The sequence below is a fragment of the Triturus cristatus genome, chromosome 11 (assembly GCF_964204655.1).
Source record: "Triturus cristatus chromosome 11, aTriCri1.1, whole genome shotgun sequence".
In the NCBI taxonomy this organism is placed as follows: Eukaryota; Metazoa; Chordata; class Amphibia; order Caudata; family Salamandridae; genus Triturus; species Triturus cristatus.
This window is the reverse complement of record NC_140594.1, coordinates 220,309,391-220,330,616: the sequence shown is the minus strand read 5'-3', so window position 1 is coordinate 220,330,616 and position 21,226 is coordinate 220,309,391. Positions and strand designations below refer to the sequence as shown.

Sequence of the window (21,226 nt, the reverse complement as noted above, 5' to 3'; positions counted from 1 at the left end):
ATCATCTCCTTGTGTTTGCTTTGTTCGCCCAAAGTTGGCACGGTATGCCCAGACTGGTCCCTTGCTCACTTTGCCATTGGATGCAAGCTAGCCTGGCCGATGAAGAGTGTTACCCAGAAACCAGTCCCAGGATGCTTGTTTCCGGTTCAGGGAAGACCTGGCTTGGAAGTTCGGGCTGGACTGTTCCCATGAGGCACAGGGTCAAGACTAATTTGCATATAACTAGATCTGAACTGAGGTGGCGAAGTGAGCTGAAGAATAATGACGGATTCAACTCAGATCTGTGACTGGGGATGAATGTCTGAAAAGTTTCAGCGCTCTGTCCATCATCTCCTTGTGTTTGCTTTGTTCGCCCTAAGTTGGCAGGGTATACCCAGACGTGGGTTCCTTGCTCGCTGTGCCACTGGATTAAAGCTAGCCTGGCTGATGAAGGGTGTTACCCAGAAACCGGTCCCAGGATGCTTGTTTCCGGTTCAGGGAAGACCTGGCTTGGCAGTTCGGCTCTACATCCATCATCTCCTTGTGTTTGCTTTGCTAATGAATACGCACACAAAAATAAGAAGGTAGAAGCCTCTTCTTATTTTTGTATGGAATTTTATTAGCAAAAGTGAGAAAATAGAACGTAGCAACCCCTTCCAGTTATAAAATATTATGAAGATTCTCTTTTTTCAGTGCTTAATTTGTGCCAGTGGTTGCAGGCGGTGGACACCAACACTCACTTTTGAGACCAGGACTTATTGTTCATCATTAGACTTTGACTCATGGCAAGAAATAGAAAGACAGAAAAGTGAAAGAAAAAAAGAAGGAAACATTGAAAAAATGAGAAAGCAGACATGAACAAGCATTAGCAAAGGAATGGTGCAGAGTAGAGTGGCTTAGAGTAGAGTGACGCAGAGTGGAGTGGCATAGAGTGCAATGGTGTAGAGTAGAGTGGCTTAGAGTATAGTGGTGTTGAGTGATGCAGAGGTCAGTTGCGCAGAGTAGACTCAAGTGGCATAGGGTGCAGTGGTGAAGAGTGCCGAGTAGAGTCAAGTGGTATAGAGTACAATGGTATAGAGTAGGCCTGGGCTAAATTTCCGTTCCGCTCGCGGAAATTGCGATAATTTGACATTTTCGCGTTCCGCAGAGAGCGCGAAAATGTCAAAATTTCCGCCATTCAGCAGCTTAGCGATAATTTGTTTCTTGCTCGCGCTGTAAAATAATACATTCTCGCGCGCGCGCGATCGCCTTACCTGAATCCCCGCGTTCGCCGACAAGTTTTCCCGATCCGGTCGCGTTCTCCACGAGATGTTGGATTGTTGGTAGCCATTTGCGCTGTTCGCGCCCGCAGTAATGTCATTGGTCGCGCGATCACGTCTTTCTTCTCGCAATCATGCACCGCGAGAAGAGTGAAAACAAGATGGCCGCGCCCGCGAGCAACCGCATGGGTAAGTTGGCGAGCCGCGACCACGCAGAAAATACCCCGAAAAAAAAACTTCCGCATCTTCGCGATATTTCCGCGTGTTTGCGGAGATTTTTAACATTTTCGCGATAATTTGCGAAAGTCACTTTCGCAAATTCCGCCCACCCCTAGTATAGAGTAGAGTGGCTTAGAGAAGAGTGGTGTAGACTAGAGTGGTGCAAAGTGGAGTGGCGTAGAGTTGAGTGATGCAGAGGTCAGTGGCACAGATGGCTTTTTCTCTCAAACATTTTTGGAATAAAGGATCAGAAATTCAAAGTTCTCCTCTCATCCTATGTGCATGTGTTTAGCATTTGTGCTGTCTACATCTGTTTGTTTGTTTGTGTTGCCTCTCAAAGCTTTCGTTTGATGTTTAAATATTTGTGGTTTATTGGTGGCAAACCATATTCTGAGGTGGGCAACTTCAAACTAGCTGAGTCCTTTTGAAGATTTATATACACAAGTCTGTGCGATAGCACGTTCCCCTGGTCATTATTGTTTGCTGGTTCATGTCTTGAATTCAACTACAGAGCAAGGAGATCCTGTTACATTTGTTTGTGTACTAGAATGAATGTTCTTTCTTCCCACACATTTTAGGTCTGAGTTTTGACAGCGCAGCTATTAAACATGCGTATTGCTTACAATATAGACATAGTGAGTGTTCGGCACACTCCTTTCAACCACTGACTTTCTTCAACCGACTTTATTGAGTAATCTGCTTGAGACTTTGTCAATAACATCTTGGCTCAGCCCAGTGGAATATCACTCACTCACCTTATGCTATTTATTGACTGTTTGGTTGTACCCTTTTTCCTCCACTCCTGTGCGTTTCTTGAACTTCACAAGGGACTACATTAGAACAGTACAAGTCTTCTTTGACTACTCCTGTTGGCTTCCTCCTGTGTTTCACTGCAGGAATTACCAGTAACTCCAGACCTATTGACTTTGCCAGTGCTTCTTTCCCTTGGCATGAAAATTCAAGCCATCCTTCTATCATTATTTCAGAGGAAATATTCTCTGCTTGTTCACTGGCCTGATCTGTGTCTTGTACTAGTGACATCTTTGCTTTGATCCACATAAACTAAGAGATGACATTCCCACACATTGAATTTTGCACTGAGGTTACGTGAAGTTAAAGTAATATTTCCCAGAAAGTGCTACAAAATTCTAGAAGTCTTTGTAAGATGAAGGTTATCCTTCCAGATATTCTACAGGAGGTATCTATCTTGTTTTCACAAAATAGTATTGATGAACGATAAACCATTTGAAAGAATAAGGAATTCCACTGAGGTTCCTCAGAGCAGTCCACTGAGAACTTGGATGTTTTAGGAATCATGGTTTGTGGGGACACTGTTTACTACTTTTACTACTATTTTGATCACAATAGGAATCCCCTCTCCAGTCTTTCATTAGAATGAAAGAAATCCCAGCCTGCACATAGTATGTAAAGGGATGTGAGAAACTGTGTCATTTTATGCCTCAAAAATTGGTGAACATTTTGCAAAGATAAGCAAAATTTTGCTTTTAGTGTGAAGTGGGACTTACAAGTATCTTACGTGACTTTTTTTAATGCTAGGACCCAACTTACATAAAAATGTAATGTGAGATATCGTCAGTAAATTGGTTGAGCAGACACTTACCTGAGAATGTTTGCCCAAGCCCAGTATTTATTTAGGTGTGTTTAATTGTGCAACTCGTAATTTTTGGTTACTTTTGAAGATGATGTCCAGTCTGAATAATGCTGGTGCATCTGATCAGGACACAAAAGTGAGGCTTCGTGATTGCCGCCCCGGAGAGTTTGAAATTTCAGTTTCTAATGTTATTCTAACATACACTTTGAGGATCAGCTCATCCATTGACCGTCTCTGCAATGTTGAAGATTAGCCCGGTATTCACGACTGCATTGGCTGATGTGTGAGCAACTCTGCCGCTGTTGAGAGCCATCACTTCCTGCCTTACCGCACATTTCCCTCCTAACGAGGACCATTTCCATCCACTTGGTAAGAAGAAAGATCTGCCCCACCCAACACTTGCACGAGCTGACCTCAACATTCTTGGTTAATTGAATACGGTGATACCACTCGGTGATAATGGAGGGGTAGCAGCTTCCTCCCCTGCAAATGAAGAAGACCTTCAGAGACTGTATGTTAAGGGGATGCTCATAGGACCCCAGTGGTACCACCCCTCGCGCCCCAAAGAGCCCATCTAGCGGCTTCCACCCATACAAGCATCTCTTGCACAGCACGCGCAGCTCATGGCAAGCATCGCAGCAAGAAGGGTTCACATATAAAAGAGCAAATCAAGCGAGAGAGCACACGAGGAAGCTTCAAATGATGTCCTGGCTTTACTTTGGGAAAAGATGACAGACACATCTGCAGGTTCGTTTGCTGTCCTTCGACACAACATGGTGCAGACAGCACTTCTCACAGTGGAAAATAATGGTCAAATGTCATATAAAAAACATTCTCAGCGTTTTCATTTTAAATGCACTTAGTGCCCGAACAGGTCTTCTCAGGATACAGTACCCTCTACAAAACAATCGGGTCTTAAAATGGAGCGGGAGGGGGGGGGGGGGGGGGGGGGATACTTTTCATTTTGTGTAATTGAGAACCCTGGCGGATGGACAATTACGCCAACTCTCGGATTACATGGACTGAAAGGACACACCATTGTGAACACTCTGAAATGTATAGAAAGAAATAAGCAATATGCAAATGAGCTTCGGACACAATGGCTTTGCACGGAAGAGGATCCCTCGCTCCCGGTAGTAAATCATAGAAGTTACCAAAGCTCTGGAGATCTGAAAAGCCGGGGTCGGAGGTTGCGGGAGATGGGGCGTGGTTTTGTAATATGATACCCCGCCCAGCCACCCTTCATCTCATCCTCTCAACCTCTCCTGCTGGTTGACAGCCTGACGTCACCTAATGGGTCGCAGTTTATCTCCCGGTGATAAATGGGAAATTGCTTTCCATGCTCTCAACTAGATTTACATGTGTGCAGAGCCGGATTTTGAAAAAAAAAATCCCTAGACAAGCAGATGGCATAATAATGAGCTAAGGTCACAAGCTTCTTTTGGGAGTTGATAATAGAAGGTTTTATGTGGTTTTGTTTCACAGATAAGATTGTTTACTGCATGGGCACTCTCATTAACTATAGGAGGAGAGTAAATCTGTACTCATAAACACTCCCTGAAAAGCAGAAGAATTAAATAGGTTTAAAGGCTTCGAAACCAATGTGTGTGTGTTTGGGGGGGGGCGAGGGGGAGGGAATAACATCTTGCCTTTTGGGCACTGGCCCACAGAAATTATTTCCTGACTCGGTTCCTCGACCCCCGTACCACCACCTTTCCATGAAAAACAGGGTATGACTCGGTTCCTCGACCCCCCGTACCACCACCTTTCCATGAAAAATAGGGTATGACTCGGTTCCTCGGCCCCCCGTACCACCACCTTTCCATGAAAAACAGGGTATGACTCCTCTCATTCAGAAAAGCAAATGTCATGATTTTCTTGCCGTTCTCCATTACCTTAGAAAAAAAGAACTATGTCTATGCAATAAAGAGAGAAAGATACTTTCTTTTTAGCAGCCAACACATACATTTACAGTATATTAAACTAAAAAAAATTCTGTTCAAGTTTTCAAGTTTTTAATCTTTTTTTTTTAAATATCCTCCAGACTGTCCCAGTTTATTAGCTTTTACTCAAAGCAGTGCAAGTTATGGACTTCAACTAGAGATTAGGCGGTAGCTTGTTTCAGTCACAACAAAGCGGCAATGGCAAAAAAAATTCTCTTTTTTTGGACCACCTTTCTCCGACTCTCCCTGCTTCCTCTCGGAATTCCGCTCTGGATAGAATTTGGGAGTGCTCCCATCATGCATTTCTGAATGGAGCACGGGGAGGTGGCGGGGGAGATGCGCTGTCCTCCCGTGTACCCGCGCACATTGTGAAGTCTCCCCCCACTTGGATAGCAGCAACGTTTTCGCGATTCCCCTTCACATTCGTAGAAATTAACGTTAATCGTATTTTTTTGGAGCAATGTAACAAGCATTCCTTCATTCTATGCCTTCAGTAGACTCTGGGATCCACGCCCTGCACAAATTAGTTACAGTTTCTGAAATCCCCTTTGGGCCTGAGAACTTTGCATTTTTCATGTTCCCTTGTGGCGCTGGATAGGAGAATGTGTAGACCTAATGTTATTACCATCACCCTTTGTATGTTGGTGTTGAAAGCAGCAATGGCCTCTTATCTATAAACAGGCAGGCGAATGTGGGCATGTTGATGGTCTAAAAGTCTTGGCACAGACACCGTCTCGTAGCCCTTACCCAGCATTTGCTCTTTAATGCATGGAGGGTGAATGTCATTGATGAGATATTCCAAGGACTGTAGGCTACTGCTCAAGATGGAGGTGTTGCACAGTGTCTTGCTGGGCAGGCTTGAGAGCCCATCCGAAGGGTGGACACCAAGCTCCCTGTGCCCGTGTGCCAGGTCCTGGGGATTGTAACAGTCGCTGGTCGGAGTCACCAAAATGCTATTCCATGGAGGGGCAAAGTATTGCCCCACTGAAAAATTGCCATGCATGCCCACACAGTTCAAAGGAGAGGAATTTACTTTTTCCACTGTTCCCATCAGGGTGTACGGGCGAGAGACCCCCGCGCACACTTCAGGGGATTTGCTGATAACTCCCCCACCTCCGCTGCCACCGCTATACATTCGAAGTTGTTGCGGTTTCTGCTGCCATATTAGGTAGTCCATGCCGTCAGGATACAATACGGGCTTTGGTCCTATTGCCACAGCTTGGTTAGAGCCAATGGTCAGCTCTGTCCCCGTGCGGCAGTCTGGCAGAATCGTCCCAGTGTATGCCATGGTTCCTGCTGTCATATTTGTAAAGCCATTGGCCACCACATGTTTCGCTGGGCTCGGGTTTGTCACCAAAACCGCTTGGCAGGCCTGCTGGGAGACCTGAGCCTGGCACTGCTGGTTAATCTGATAGATGATGCTCTGAATGGAGGGCAGATTTGACTGCTGCAGTGCAAGGTTTCTCCCCGTGAGAGGTATTACGGAGGTGGCCACAGTCACGTTAGGGGGCACTGGAGCTTCAAGCTGCTTTTGATTGCTGTGATAAGTGATTTGTCCATTGCACGTCTGGAGGTGAGCTAAAGTGCTTGATACTGGATAGGGAGCAATGCCAATGTGTGCCGGCGATGCCTTCATCCGCTTGCCCTCAGAGTTCTTCACCACACCCTTGGTGCTGGAGGCCTTCACAATGGCCAACAGGCCCTGGTACCCGTTGGTGTTCATGGGGTAAGAGCTGCAGCGCTGCCCAGTCGTGTCGTACCCATTCACAGTTCGGTTAAGGTGCTTGTGCTGTGGGACCCTGATGTTGGTGGGAAAGATTTTGATTGACAGGGGGTTGTTGGCCACCTTCTGTGCATAGGCGTCCAGTTCTGCATGGCTGGGATACCTCGGAGAATGCATGGATGCCACTGCTTCACCTGCGAGACAAGGAAAGAAAAAACAGGCATTAACCTCAGGGAATTTCCCTTCAGGACTGTAGCATTTCTGCATTGACTGACACGCCGACTATGTTACGACAGTGGTGGAAATTAGGTCATTCATTGTGAAAAAAACAAGCAAATAAGGAATTCTCAAAATCGATGGATTTAAAGCATTGATGAATATTTGCAAAGGAACTCCTCCCATGTTTAAGCAAAGCAAATGGTGGAAACTTGGAATCATATAAATTGAGTGTCAAAGTGATACTAACCATTGCTGTGGAATTTTGGACTTAAACGCGAAACACCAGCAATGTAGGTTGCTATTGGCCATCACTATTGTAAAGACTCTGTATGACACTGCTGTTACATTCACCCATCATGTTCATTCACACAATCATGCAGGCTTTCCTACACTATGACACTGACATGTAAGAGGTGGATTCACTGTCCTGAGCTTTGCCTGAATCAGCAAGTTTGGCGGTAGGACTGCATGGATGGAGGAATGGGAAAGCGGTAGATCAGAGGCCTTTACAAGGGTGCTGCTGCTCATAGGTCTGTAGCCAGACTGGCTGAAAAACGAATAGCTGATTATGAGCTAAACAGTTCAAAATAATTGGGTGAAAATGGCTATTGTTTTACTTGATACCTGGCGGTTCTCACTCAGGTCACAATTTCACGGTAAGTATCGGTCCTAAGTATGGGCCCACAAGACTCAGCATGCTTAGTGTTGTTGGGGGTGAATATATTTCCTTTTTACTTATTGGCAGCAAAAGTATTGCAATCAGAAATGGCTTATAAAAGGACATTGACGGTACATACTACAAATGTCAGAGGATGCGTAATGTACATTTATGTCCCTATAAAATGTTTTAGTATAACCTCCAACTAAATAAGAAATCCATGCTATCTCTGTGATGTAACACAACGGGTGGAGCTACAGAGGCTATCACAGTCTAGTGGAAGGCCTGCTCCATGTATCAATGTAAATTGATACTTGTATAGCGCACTACTCACCCGCAAGGGTCTCAAGGCGCTTGTACGAATACCGCTGTGGAACCCATCCTGGCTTTCCCTGTGAGGCGTCCACTCCTGGGCACCCCCAAGGTGGAGGCCAGGCATCCTTAGCGCTGTGGGGGCCGTTGTGGAGATTAAGCAAGCTATTGCCCAGAGTTGCAGAGTGGGACTCCATGATTGCAATAGGCACCGAGGCGAGAATTATCAGGTCTGTGGAATTTTTGAGCCCAAGACCCGCTGAGGCGGGGAATTGAACCCTGGTCCCGGGCTAGATCTCTGCATCAGGGTCTGCCATTGAGCCACATTATCAATCAGTCTTAGAAAGAAAGGCGAGTCCACTTTGAACTGAAAGCCACCCACAGGTTGTGCAGGAAACCTTCTTTGCTTAAGATGGCTGGCCCCGGAACCAAAGTTAACACTTTACTGAAAATTGTTGGTAATCATCCCTTTTGCCTTTGAGGGGGTTCCAGGTGCGAGAGAGATTTTGCTTAAATCAAAACAGTAGATTTCCCCTTATATTGACAAAGGTAACGAGTGAAATTAAAATTTCAAAAATGTGGCGTTGGCAATTAGCAAGGCATACAGTTTAAGAAGTAACTTCACCATAAAGAGTGGGACGTGGGTATCACAAAGTGTGGTTTGCGCGTAAATGTTGTGATCGGCAACAAACTCCAATTCAACTTCTTTACTATCTTGAAATGTTGGAAAGTTGCTGAAGATAATGTCTTTCCAGGATCGCTCTCAGATTTGCAGGAGGGTGGGGGAGGGGTGGTTTCGAAGGAAGAGCTTTCTCCACAATATAAAAATGTTTGCGCAAGGAGAATAAAAAGGAAACAAAATGTGTGTTTGCATAGCAGGGTCAATTCCGCCTGTGCAGTGCTATAAACATTTCAGCACAGTGGGATGAGAAGCCCATGGGATTTCTTACATGACATTCACAGTAACACACCTGGAAAAAAGTATTCTTCTGCCTAAAAACATTCCTCAGAGAAAAAACATGCAAAATGTAACATTTGCAGTGAAAAAAATCTCTATACGTTTTCCATCTTAGCTGCGTTTCATTAGAATGTAAATGAAGTCGTCTGCAGAGAAACTTGTGCGAGGGAGGCGACAAGCAAGCAAACTTCACAACCCTCGTGAAAGACAAAAGCTGAAACTCACAAGAACCTGGCCAGTGGGGAGGAAACTTCTCACACCCCCAGAATCTGACGTTTAATTTAGTGTTCCCTTCACCGCTCAAATCTGCCTTCTTGCTTATAAAGTCCATTCTAAGTGTCCGACAACAAACCCAGTGTCAGGAACCGAAATGCCACTCCAGCCAATGGGAGAATCTTTCTCCAAGATTGGATTTAAACTACATTATAGAGGCAATTTCATGGGTGCTTACCACTGCTAGGGGCGCCCACCAAAGACGAAAGCCATTCCATTTACCAGCAATAAATCAGCGGTGGCTCTAATGAGCACAAAATGTCACTTTCATGCAATTTTACAGATGAACAAAACTGGCAAAATTAACTATGATAACAACCCAGTCAGCAGAAGCTACAGCAGGGAAATATATATATGTGTGTGTGTGTTTCTTCCTCCTCTGAAGCTACTATAAAGCCAGCTTTCTTCCCCATGCTGGCGCGAAACCTCATTTGTCCTGCCCATTACCGTTTCATTTAGGGTTTATCTCCAGCATCCAATGAACCACCAACTGTGAAAATGATTAAATCTACAAAAATCTTTCTATTAGATGGAATAAATGAGGTACTTAAAATCGAAAGGGGGAAAGTACAATCAAAACAGCATTCTGTGAGTCATTCATAAACTTGTAATGCCTGTATGACATCTCCTGATGTTAACATGACTAGAACAAACCTCATGCAGGCTTGACAGTATACCCAGGGTATTTGGATGTAATGTTATGTTACTGTATGTAGTTTGTGTGTAGCATAGCATGTACATTCATGTACAAGTAGTAGGGGCGGCAGGTGGAGCAGATTTCATAGGCAGATTCTGTCTATCCACGTGGCTGGTGTTGGTGTGTCTGGTCAGTGGTCAGTCAGGGTGTATATTGTGTCATCGCAGCAAACTGTGAAATGTGATGCCCAGCTGCGTTATTTTGTACTAGTGCATTTGTAACCACAAGCATCCTGTTAAGTATTGATTTTGCTTAAGTGGTGTTGACCACTGGAGAGCCTTCCTAGGCATTCATTGTCTTTTCCCTTCCATCTGGTCAGTGATGGTGGGTCTGGTCAGTTTGTGTGTTCTGGCAGGCCTTGTGGTGCGAGCTCTTGAAGGGGCCGAGGTGGGCCGCTTGTGGCTTTCTTCAGCTCCCATATGTATGGAAGGTGGGACGGAGTGTTGTGTGTGGCCCAAGCTGTGTGTAGTAGTGTATGTTGGACTTGCTTTTAGTCTGCTGGTTGTGGGTAGTTTTCCCTAACAGGTGACCTCTTAAGGAAGAGGGTAGAATGAAGTAGGTCCTCTGATCTTCCCCACAAAATGAGTCTGCGATCAGTGAGCCATGTTGCGGTTGTACAGATGCATTGCTGCCAACTGTCCCGTTTTTGATGGGACAGTCCCGGCAAGTTGGAGACTGTCCCGGGTAATTCACTATCCCGGGACAGTCCAGCATGCCTGCATTGGAGCATAATTGGCGACTCACTTAGCTGTGCACGATCTGCAGATTGCTCACTTTAATACGTTAAAATAAAACGTGATATCTGTCCTGTGTGTTTCCAAAACCTCTGGTGGAGTACTTTCGTCAGGAATCCAGCAGATGGAACTCGTGTATTTGTTTTGGAATGTTATCAACATCTTGCTGCACTTTTCTTAATCCTGGTATCACAGGAGCCAAAAGTGAACACAAAATTATTACGTGGATTGGGCGTAGTTTAGGGGCAGTGGGTGTGGTAAATGTTCAAGTAAGTATTGATAGCTGTGCTGCAAAGTGTCCCTGGAATAATTTTTTTACAATGTTGGCAATAATGCAGATGTCAATTACTTTTTGGGAGTGCGTATGCATGAGATGTGTGCGTGTGTGTGTGTGCATGGGCGTGTGTGTTATGCCACTATGCATAGCACAATTGCTGCACTCTAGGGTAGGATAGGTTTTACTCCGGGGTTTTTTATGAATCATATTATTGGAACCAACTGGTCTTTCTTCGCAATAATAGATTTGCTTCTTTATAAAGAAAACCAATTTAGATATTTGTAAGTGTCCATTTTTTTTTAAAGAAACAACTCAGCCATCACAAATATTTTAGGCTATGCAATAATTGGTACAATTTCATAATATCAGTATATGTTAGGCTAGTGTTACAATTTAACTAGAGTCCTGTTTAATTTGAGGGGTTCAGTGTTTTGTATTGTACCTTAATTTGTACTTCTGTGTGATGCTAATGAGAACATTAAACAAAAAGAAATTATTCATTGTCCTAAGTGTTGCTATTTTTGTCAAAAACTTGAATGTTTTTTGCAAATTTTCCCAGGGCACAGGATCAAGCCAGAGGCCGCACTGCAGTCTGCTCTTGCCATGAAAATATGGACTTTTCACTCCCGGTGAATAAAAAATATTTTTTGAGAGCTTTTGAGATCACTCTCCTGTTCCACTGAAAATCTGAACTAGCAGACTTTATTCAGAATTTATAAGCACACATAACAGAAGCAGCACATGATATCTCAGCTGCAGGGTTCGTCCTGCTATGGTCTGTATCTAGTTTAGCACCGCCTTTTTTTTACCCAAGTCCTAATGAATCTTCCACAGAGACAGAGGTGGGTGAATTTTTAAGTTGTGCAATTGTGCTATTGTTGGCCTTCAGATAGTGTTTCCAGAGTATCTATTGAAATGGGCAAAACAAAAACTTTGCCTGCATTGAAGAACAAGCCTTAAAGTAACCGCAAAACTACTTTCCTTGATACTGTCTTAGAGTCACTTTAGTACATCCAGGCCAAGACTGGTAACAATCTACAACTACAACAAGAAAGACGCAAGAGATTGGCACTTGTTGGATAGGGATCCAAGATCAACCTATCCACATACTGCAGAGCACTGGGTCCAATCAAATATTTGAACTATAAATCGGAAACACCCCTTCTGCATGCCGTTCCATGATTGACAGTAATTCTCATATCTGGACATGTCGAACAACTTACTAAAGTGGTCTCCAGCAATCCAACAAGCGGTAGTCGGGAAGTGTGGTGCAGCGACCAGGGCGGCTGACTCCACAGCGCAGAGCTCACGGTTCAATCCCCAGTGCCGGAGGCAGATCTACTCAGCATCATGCGACTCTGGGCAATAGCTCAATTGATCACCCATATGGCCCCCAGCGCCTTGAGATCCTTAGGGGTGATTAGTTTGCGCATTACAATTACCAGGTTTTTATATTGTGCTATATAAAACACTATAAGTTACAATACATTTGTGTTCGGCCAGGATGAACCAGGTGAGAGTAGTGTCGCTGATGGGAGCATAAGTAAATGGGAGGGTAGGCATGAGAGATGAAAAGGACGGTGTTACAATGACAAACATTTCCAAAAGCTGTTGTTCTGGGTGGAATCTTGGACCAAGTTTGCTCAGTCAGATTAGGCAGATAGGGTCTTGGCACTGGCGCAAAGCTTCATTCTTAACATTCTGTAGCATTTGTGACCTAAGATAACATCCAAGCAGGTTTACAGTTCATAAAAGGAGAAACAGCCCGAGTGTGCTATACCAGCTGAAATTATAATTGTCATTTATTTCCCAAATCAAAATAAATACATTGGTGTGAAGCTCAGATATGGGTGATCGACACCAGCACTATATAAGGAAATACAATTAAGAATTGGAACCCAGATGGATACCTTAAAACACTGAAATAAATTGAATATCATATCTGGAGCAGAATCCACACAGAGAGTTTCCGCCACCACAGGGATGGAATGGTACAGAATACAGCACCCTTGGATTCTCCTCTTAATTTCTCACCTTCTCCAACAATCTGAAAAAAATGCCCATTGCCAATCAACTCTTAATTCAGTCCCCAGTTGTCTCATGGTAGAGCTTTATGGCCACCGAAGTACAAAATCAAAGTAACCCAATGGTTCACGGACACTGCGATTGCTTTCGTTACTATGGTTTACAAACGTTGTCAGACATTTTCCCTTATACCATTGGGTTACTTTACAATTATGTTGTACTGGGGACCAGGAGTTATCTTTCCATTACTTCACAACTTGATTACTGTGTCAGCCTCACCGTAATTGTTTGGCACACTTCAACTTTGAGATCTTTCTGACCTGAATGTATGATTATTTTATGTTTACTTACACCAACCCAACAACACCTTGATAAAGTTGTATCGACGAAACACGAGTCTGCTGTTTCTCTTCTCATCACAACTACCTTCAACAACTTGGCCCTTACCATCTGGCTGTGAATTTCAAACTGCTGGCCTTCTTGCCATAAGAACCCTAATATAGACAATTTGCAATAATTTTGTGATCACAAGATTGTATTTTTCATCTATAATGACTGTTTTTTAGCATCAACACATTACCTTTTGATTACGGACCTTATTGTAACTAAAACGATACATAAACAACCTAAGTAGAAGGTTCTTTTTATGGGTTGTCAGTAAAACAGGATCTCACGGTCCTGTATAATGATTTTTTTACGTTTACTTTCATACACTGTGTTGTTACTTTTTGGGTGTGCACCAGACTTAATTGATATGGTTTTGAAGAACGCAGACTCTAGCCAGGTTAGCACCAGCACTCTCAATAGACGTAAAGCAAACTATAACCAAGTGGGCAATATCACTTTTTTACAACTTGCTGTTTGAGACCGATCAATTTCTCAGGTAAGATTATGACCATAATAACAGGATTCCCAAAATGCCATATCATTTTACAGGTTTGATTTGAGATCCGAGTTAAAGTGGCGGGACACCAGCGGTGGCTCCTCCGCTACGGCGGAGGAGCTTCGCCTCCACACCAGCACCTTCAAAAATGTAAAAATAAAATAATCATAAATCAGGTTTATTATGACTTTATTTTTCTCTCCCATGTGAGTCTTTGGGTGGGGCTATGGGGGGACAGGGCAGTCACAGGGGGAGAGTGGTAAGAATTACGATTCAGTGCGCATGATGGTTTGGCCGGCCGTCTCAGTCAGGCCAAAGCGTCACGGGCAGTGAAGCTCTCTCCAACTCCAGCTGCATTGCTGGGTCGGAGACAGCAGTCACAGGCTCAAGTCTCCCTGGAAGCGCAAATCGAGCTCACTCTGGCCAATGCTGATGCTGCTGACATGAATGAGAGCAGTGTCAGGATTGGCTGCAGGGGATTCTGGGAGTCTGTGCTGGTGAGGATAAGAGCGGCAATGCGGCGATGCAGCAGGACGGGCAGGTAAGTTATTTTTTAATTTTGTTTATTTGTTTCTTTGGTGTAGTAGTGAGTCCCCCCGCCACTTAGCGCCGACATCAGCCGCTACTGCAGGACACACGGCCTGGAAAGTAACTGCGGCAGTGATGCACTGCCCATTTTCAGATGAGTGAACGGCGGTGAGATCCCTCATTCACGAAATAGGATAGCTTATTCCTGCATTGCAAAATGATTGCATCTTATAAAACGCTATCAATAATTAATTAAAACAATAAATAAATCCCAGATGAATAATATATGAACCAAATGGATGCAGACACTTCCTCTCCCCACTCTTCCTACATCCTTTCAAATGAACTGTTATAGGGAAGTAATTCTTTGGAACTAAAGTCTTAGATTAAAGATTAAAGATTCAGGGAACAGTTATGAGCAAAAGCGCGGAGGGCATCGCCCTCTAGCCTTCAGCCAAAAGGCATGCCACGCGACCACTCTCCAGCGATGGAGACGCCTTAAAGCGTCAGGATGACGTGTCCGCATGACCTTTCTCACCAATGCAACATGAAAGTACCGGATGCAATGCGATCTTGTATTTTTACTGTGCACTGACTCATGTAGGTTAACGCGCTACTCAAAGCCTCACACCATGAACTTCCGGGCAACTGACTAAGTGGGACATCTTCATTCATTGTTTCCAGTAATTCAATTACAGAATAGCCTGACGTCAGCACAGAGAGAGGACAATTTTGAGAACTGAAGAAAGTTGACTAGTCTTAAAGGCGCCCTCCAATGCAGGATGTCAAGCAATGCACCCAACGCGATCAAGCAAAGAGACGGGCAGAAATCCTCACAGCTGGAACAGGGCTGAGAAAACAGTTTTGTTATCTTTGCATGGGAATTGGGAACGCCCATTAATATCACCTGCAACGTAACTAGGCCAAATCTTTCATTAAATATGAGAAGGGGCGCCATTTAAAAGGCAGCACTCTCGAAAGTCGGTGGGGTCTAAAAATACTTATTAATTGATGGATAATATCCAAGTCGGCGGTCTGAACGGCTACTTGTGCTCGACTTCCAAGTAGCGCCCCGCTCCTTGTGCATCGAGGCAGTGCCCCGCCCCTCCACTTCCCATTATTGTCCCGCCCCCTCCACTTCCCGGTATTGCCCTGCCCCCTCCCTATCCCTTTCATTCTAACTTGGACTGTAGGTGTGGAATACTTTGGACCTGGCTTTTAACCCTCGCCAATCTCACCTTCCAAAATACAATAGAAACATTTTGAAGTCTGCGAGCCTCACTTGAATGCAAATGTTATCATATACCATTCATAGGTTATTTAAATGAATTATGTTATTACTGCACCGATACAACTTTCCTGTGTGCTACTGGATCCAATGGGGAAGTACATAGGATAAATGACATTGTCCCTGGAACGGAGACTGTGTACCGGTGGTCGCTTTATGGCTGGACCCCTGCGGAAGGCGCGGAAGCAGCTGAGCCGGTCTGCCTCCGAGAGGAAACATGGCGCTGCTTTCAGCGCGTGTAATACAGCTCTTTCCGCAGCCGCAGCCATTAAAATAGCATAGTTAATTTAACAGGGACAATCTAACAGGCTGCAGGAACCATTTGCCCCCATTAATGTTATGAGCCTTTTACAGGTGTCTTAAACAGGCTTTGTTACTAACAAGGCTATTAAGCCAATTTGGAAAAGGCGTTCTAAGCAAGATGTAATGTTGCTGGTATATGAGGTAGACACGGTGAATAGGAGGTGGGCTTTTATCACAGCCCTGGCAAAGCTACCCTCACTCAGTTTTGTGAGTAAGAGCACCATGATCATGTGAGTGTTCTGACACGAGGCCAATTGTGCGTCTTTTGCTTTCTCGCCGTATGTGCGCCAGGTATGCCCAGCCGTGGGTCCTGGGCTCACTGTGCCACTGGAATCAAGCTATCCTGGCTGAAGAGGGATGAAACCCCGAAACCGGTCCTAGGATGCTTGTTTCCGGTCCAGGGAGGACCTGGCTTGGCAGTTCGGGCTGGACTGTTCCCATGAGGCACAGGGTCAAGAATGATTTGCATATGGCCAGGTCTAAACTGGGGTGGCATGGTGAGCAAAAGAATGATAGATTTAAGCCACATCTCTTGACTGGGGGTGAATGTTTTGATTTGTTCTGCATTCCGTCCATCAATTGTGTGTCTTTTGCCTTTTCGCCTTAAGTGCGCCAGGTATGCCCAGACGTGGGTCCTGGGCTCACTGTGCTACTGGAATCAAGCTATCCTGGCTGAAGAGGGGTGAAACCCCGAAACCGATCCTAGGATGCTTGCTTCCGGTCCAGGGAGGACCTGACTTGGCAGTTCGGGCTGGACTGTTCCCATGAGACACAGGGTCAAGACTGATTTGCATATGGCCAGGTCTAAACTGGGGTGGCATGGTGAGCAAAAGAATGATGGATTTAACCCAGATCTCTTGACTGGGGGTGAATGTTATGATGTGTTCTGTATTCTGTCCATCAATTGTGGGTCTTTTGCTTTCTGATACAAGGCCAGGCAGCTTGGGCCCCCACGCAGAGTTTGTGGGTAGGTGCCCCATACTCATGTAAGTCCTCTAACACATGACCAGGCAGCGTGGCCTCCCTCATGCAAAGCTTGTGGGTAGGTGCACCATGTTCATGTCAGTCTTCTAATGCAGGGCCCAGCAGCTTGGCCCCCACATGCAGAGTATGTGGGTAGGTGCACCATGTTCATGTGAGTCTTCTGACACAAGGCCAGGCAGCTTGGGCCCCCCATGCAGAGTTTGTGGGTCGGTGCACCATGCACATGTGAGTCTTCTGACACAAGGCTAGGCAGCTTTGTCCCCCATGCAGAGTATGTGGGTAGGTGCATCGTGTTCATGTGAATCTTCTAAAACAAAGCCAGGCTGCTTGGGCCCCCCATGCAGAGTTTATAGGTATGTGCACCATGCTCATGTGAGTCTTTTGACACAAGTGTCGGCAGCTTGACATGTGTAATGTAGAGTTTTGTGGGCCCTGCTCCATGCAGATGAGTGACTTTTAACATAAGGCCAGGCAGCTTGGCCACCCCCTCATGCAGAGCTTGTGGGTAGGTGCACCATGCTCATGTAAGTCCTCTAACACACGGTCAGGCAGCTTGGCCTCCCCCTCATGCTAAGCTTGTGGGTAGGTGCACCATGTTCATGTGAGTCTTCTAATGCAGGGCCCAGCAGCTTGTCCCCCACATGCAGAGTATGTGGGTAGGTGTACCATGTTCATGTGAGTCTTCTAATGCAGGGCCCAGCAGCTTGGCCCCACATGCAGAGTATGTGGGTAGGTGTACCATGTTTATGTGAGTCTTCTAATGCAGGGCCAGGCTGCTTGGGCCCCTCATGCAGAGTTTGTAGGTAGGTGCACCATACACATGTGAGTCTTTTGACACAAGGGTCGGCAGCTTGACATGTGCAAAATAGAGTTTGGTGGGCCCTGCTCCATGCAGATGAGTGACTTTTAACATAAGGCCAGGCAGCTTGGTCTCCCCCTCATGCAGAGCTTGTGGGTAGGTGCACCATGCTCATGTAAGTCCTCTAACACATGGCCAGGCAGCTTGGCCTCCCCCTCATGCTAAGCTTGTGGGTAGGTGCACCATGTTCATGTGAGCCTTCTAATGCAGGGCCCAGCAGCTTGCCCCCCACATGCAGGGTATGTGATAGGTGCATCATGTTCATGAGAGTCTTCTAAAACAAGGCCAGGCTGCTTGGCCTCCCCCTCATGCAAAGCTTGTGGGTAGGTGCCCCACGCTCATGTAAGTCCTCTAACACATGGCCAAGGTCGCTTGGCATGCGTAATGTAGAGTTTTATGGGCTCTGCTCTATGCGGATAGTGACTTCTAACAAAAGGGCAGGCAACCCTAATGCAAGCTCTTTGTGGCATATGTTGCATGCACAGCTGAGTTTTCTACCACAAGGCACATCAGCCTCGGCCCCCCAAGGCAGGTTTTTGTAGGCATGTGTTCCAGGCACGGAAGTTAGAGACAGACACCAATTGAGTGCATCAGGTCTCCTTGGGACAGTTATTCCTTCACTGTGTGCAAGAAAAATAAACAGGTCCCCCCTCCTTGGGAAAGATTTATAGGCCCAAAGATGGGTCTCAGCAGGCCACCTTTTGATGGGGAAAACATATGGAAAGGCTGTACACAATTCACTCCTTATCACACATGGCTTTCACATTGACACAGAGGAAGTGATTCAGCTACTGGATTTCTGCTGAACTCTCAATGTCATTGCTCTGCCCTTGCCTGGGTTCAATTCTCAGATGAGGGCGCTGGGTAAAGATGCCCATCACTCACTGAAATGCTCTGAGTTGCCTTAAGATAAATTACATCTACAGAGTGTGTGAAATTTGTGTAATTCACCTTTTTGTAATTCAGTAAAGTTCCACAAAAATTAGGTGGAATTATGTGAAATTACACAAAATGTAAAACAGACATTTAGGACTATATTTAAGCGTGTCCACTTTGAATGCAAAGATGCATTTTGCACTAAAAAAATCACAAGGAACACAATTGCAGAGAACTAGAGCTGCTTGCATTCTGGTTGGTAGCCTTGCCCCGATGCTAAAATCTTGCTCTGAATGCAGCGCACTTATGCCAAATCGTGTTATGGTGTAATTCCAGGAATTTTACATGGCAAGAATTACGTGAGATTTGCAAACGTATGCAAATTATTCCTTTTGTAATGGACTGAAGCAGGGGGGAGCTGTCACAGTCTTTTCTTTGTAGCTGCAGTGGTGGGGACTACATGTCCCAAGTTCCCGTAGGCCTGAGGAGGCGGCGCTTCACGCTATCACCATCACCTGAAGGGCATTAGCGCTATAAAGCACGCCAGGGTGTCGCGCAGCACGAGAGATTGCACTGACTTTTCCTTGTGGCTGCATTGGTGGGGACTACGTGTGCTGAGTTCCCGTGGGCCTGAGGAGGCGGCCCTTCATGCTATTGCCATCATCTGAAGGGCATTAGTGCTATAAAGAACACCAGGGAGTCATGGGATGAACGCAGGCCATGCCCGGGCAAAGCCTGGGCCAAAGGCATGCCCATCCTGTGCCCGTCAGTGCCAGAAAGAAGCAGGGCAGGGCCCCCCCTTAGCCCCTCCATCACCTAACATTGCTGCCTGCTCTGTTCTAACCCGTGCATAACGAATGCACTGTCTCCCCGCAACCTCTATTCCTCTATTCCCTACTCCTCCCATGTGCTAAGCTTGCTGGTCTGTGTGGGCCAACATGGCGATGCGGAGAGTAGCAGAGTCTCGGGCCAGGGTGCTGCCAGGTGCTACTCTGGATGGGTTTATTAAGAGAGCAGTGGGGTTAGTCAATAAAGAAATTGATTTGGTGAAACGCTGACTTGCTTGACCTCGTTCCGTTTCAGGCCTACGCCCTGTGAGCCCAAGTCCCCCCCAGCCAAGTGCCAGGGCTCCTAGCGGGAGCTGAAGCACTCACCCCCAATCCGAGAGCTGAGCCTAGCCTGTCGCATGGTGTGTTTGTGGGCCCAATAGAAGAACCAGAGGAGGTCACACTGCACCCAGTCAGCCCCCCATTGAGACGTGGAAGTCCTGTATTAGTAAAAGTAACAGGGAGCAAAAGGAAAAGGACAGCCGTGATACCCAAAGCCAAGAGACTGTGCGGGAGCACCAGGTGGTGGACCCCCAGCTAAGGCTCTTGAAGGCACCCAGGAATTGTGCAACAAACTCATTGCACTGGTAAAGTAGACAATACAGCTGTTAATATAAAGATGGAACAGGGTAGGGGCAAGGACACATCCCTGGCAGGCATCTTGGTTGACAGAAAAGGCACCTGTCAGTTCTCCTTTTACTCCACACCTTACATTGGTAAAATTGCCATTTGTGCAGTAATCTAATCAAGTATAGGAGGTCAGGCGAGGTCCCCTTCCTCAAGAGCACCTCCCACAGTTTACCCCTGGGCACCAGGTTGATTGTGGTGCTCAAGCCAATGAATGCCCATCTCCCTCCATGTGACCAGGAGAAACCAGAAGACCTGGTCTACGGCACTGACCCTATGCCTAAATCCTGCCAGGAGCCCTGTCAGAAACTGCTTATCACCACACCAATCTAACAAGCACTCAATTACCTGTTGCAAAGGATTTTTGGGAGATTGTCTAATAAGCTGATGGGGCTGGTGTTGGAGGGTACACCAGGGTCCCCCTTTTTAAAGACTGGCACAAACTCTCCCGCTTTCCAGGATGGGATAACACCCCTTCTTGCACAATGGCATTGAAAACCACATTAATGTAAGGCACCCAAACCCTAAGGTCAGCTTTGAAGACATCTGCGGGGACTTTATCATTAAATGAGGCCACAGCACATTTGGTTTCCTTCAGGGTGAAGATTACTCGGCGTTGTGGATCTGGCTCTTCATACTGGAAGCACTCCCAATCCCATAAGAGCCCTCGGGTGCAGGGATAGGGGCATACAGGTTCTTAAAATATGCGATCCTCTCAGAGTAGGGTGGATATTTCGCCAGAAGTTCCTAACCTCCCTTTACTCCTACTGACAAGGGTCCAGAACCTCTTCTGGTCATTATTCACCATGGAGTTCAGCAGGTCAGCCCACAAATCATCCTCCATGCTGCTTCTGCTGCCTGATAATTCACCCTTTTCATCCTTATGACTTGACTGTCCTGCCTTTTTATAACTTGCAGGAGATTCACCATCGCCTTTTTGATGCTGATCATTAAACCATCCGTTTAGCGGCTTTGGGTACCCCCAGCCTTTTTGGTTAAAATGCTCCTCAACTTAGAAAAAAACATGTGGTGCTCATCAAGGATCAGATCGTTTTCCCCCCAATTAGCACATATGCTCTCCATATAAGTAGCTAGGATTGAGTATATGGCCCTAAATCCCTCTGGGGAGGAGGCCACTGCTTCCCATCTCAGATTCCTCCTGT

The 21,226-nt window shown here is 45.8% G+C and overlaps 1 protein-coding gene across 3 annotated transcripts in view; it reads right to left on the bottom strand.

Annotated features, from left to right (window-relative positions):
• Nucleotides 1–3,763: 3,763 nt before the first annotated feature.
• FAM222A (family with sequence similarity 222 member A) overlaps nt 3,764–21,226 on the bottom strand; it is a 218,864-nt gene continuing 201,401 nt past the window's right edge. For 2 of the 3 annotated variants that reach the window (XM_085633410.1, XM_085633411.1), the window contains exon 3: nt 3,764–6,929. In XM_085633410.1, the coding sequence (XP_085489536.1) occupies nt 5,680–6,929 (1,250 nt within the window). In that variant the 3' untranslated portion in view covers nt 3,764–5,679. The remainder of the gene's footprint in view (nt 6,930–21,226) is intronic. The other variant, XR_014970440.1, reaches the window with a different exon arrangement.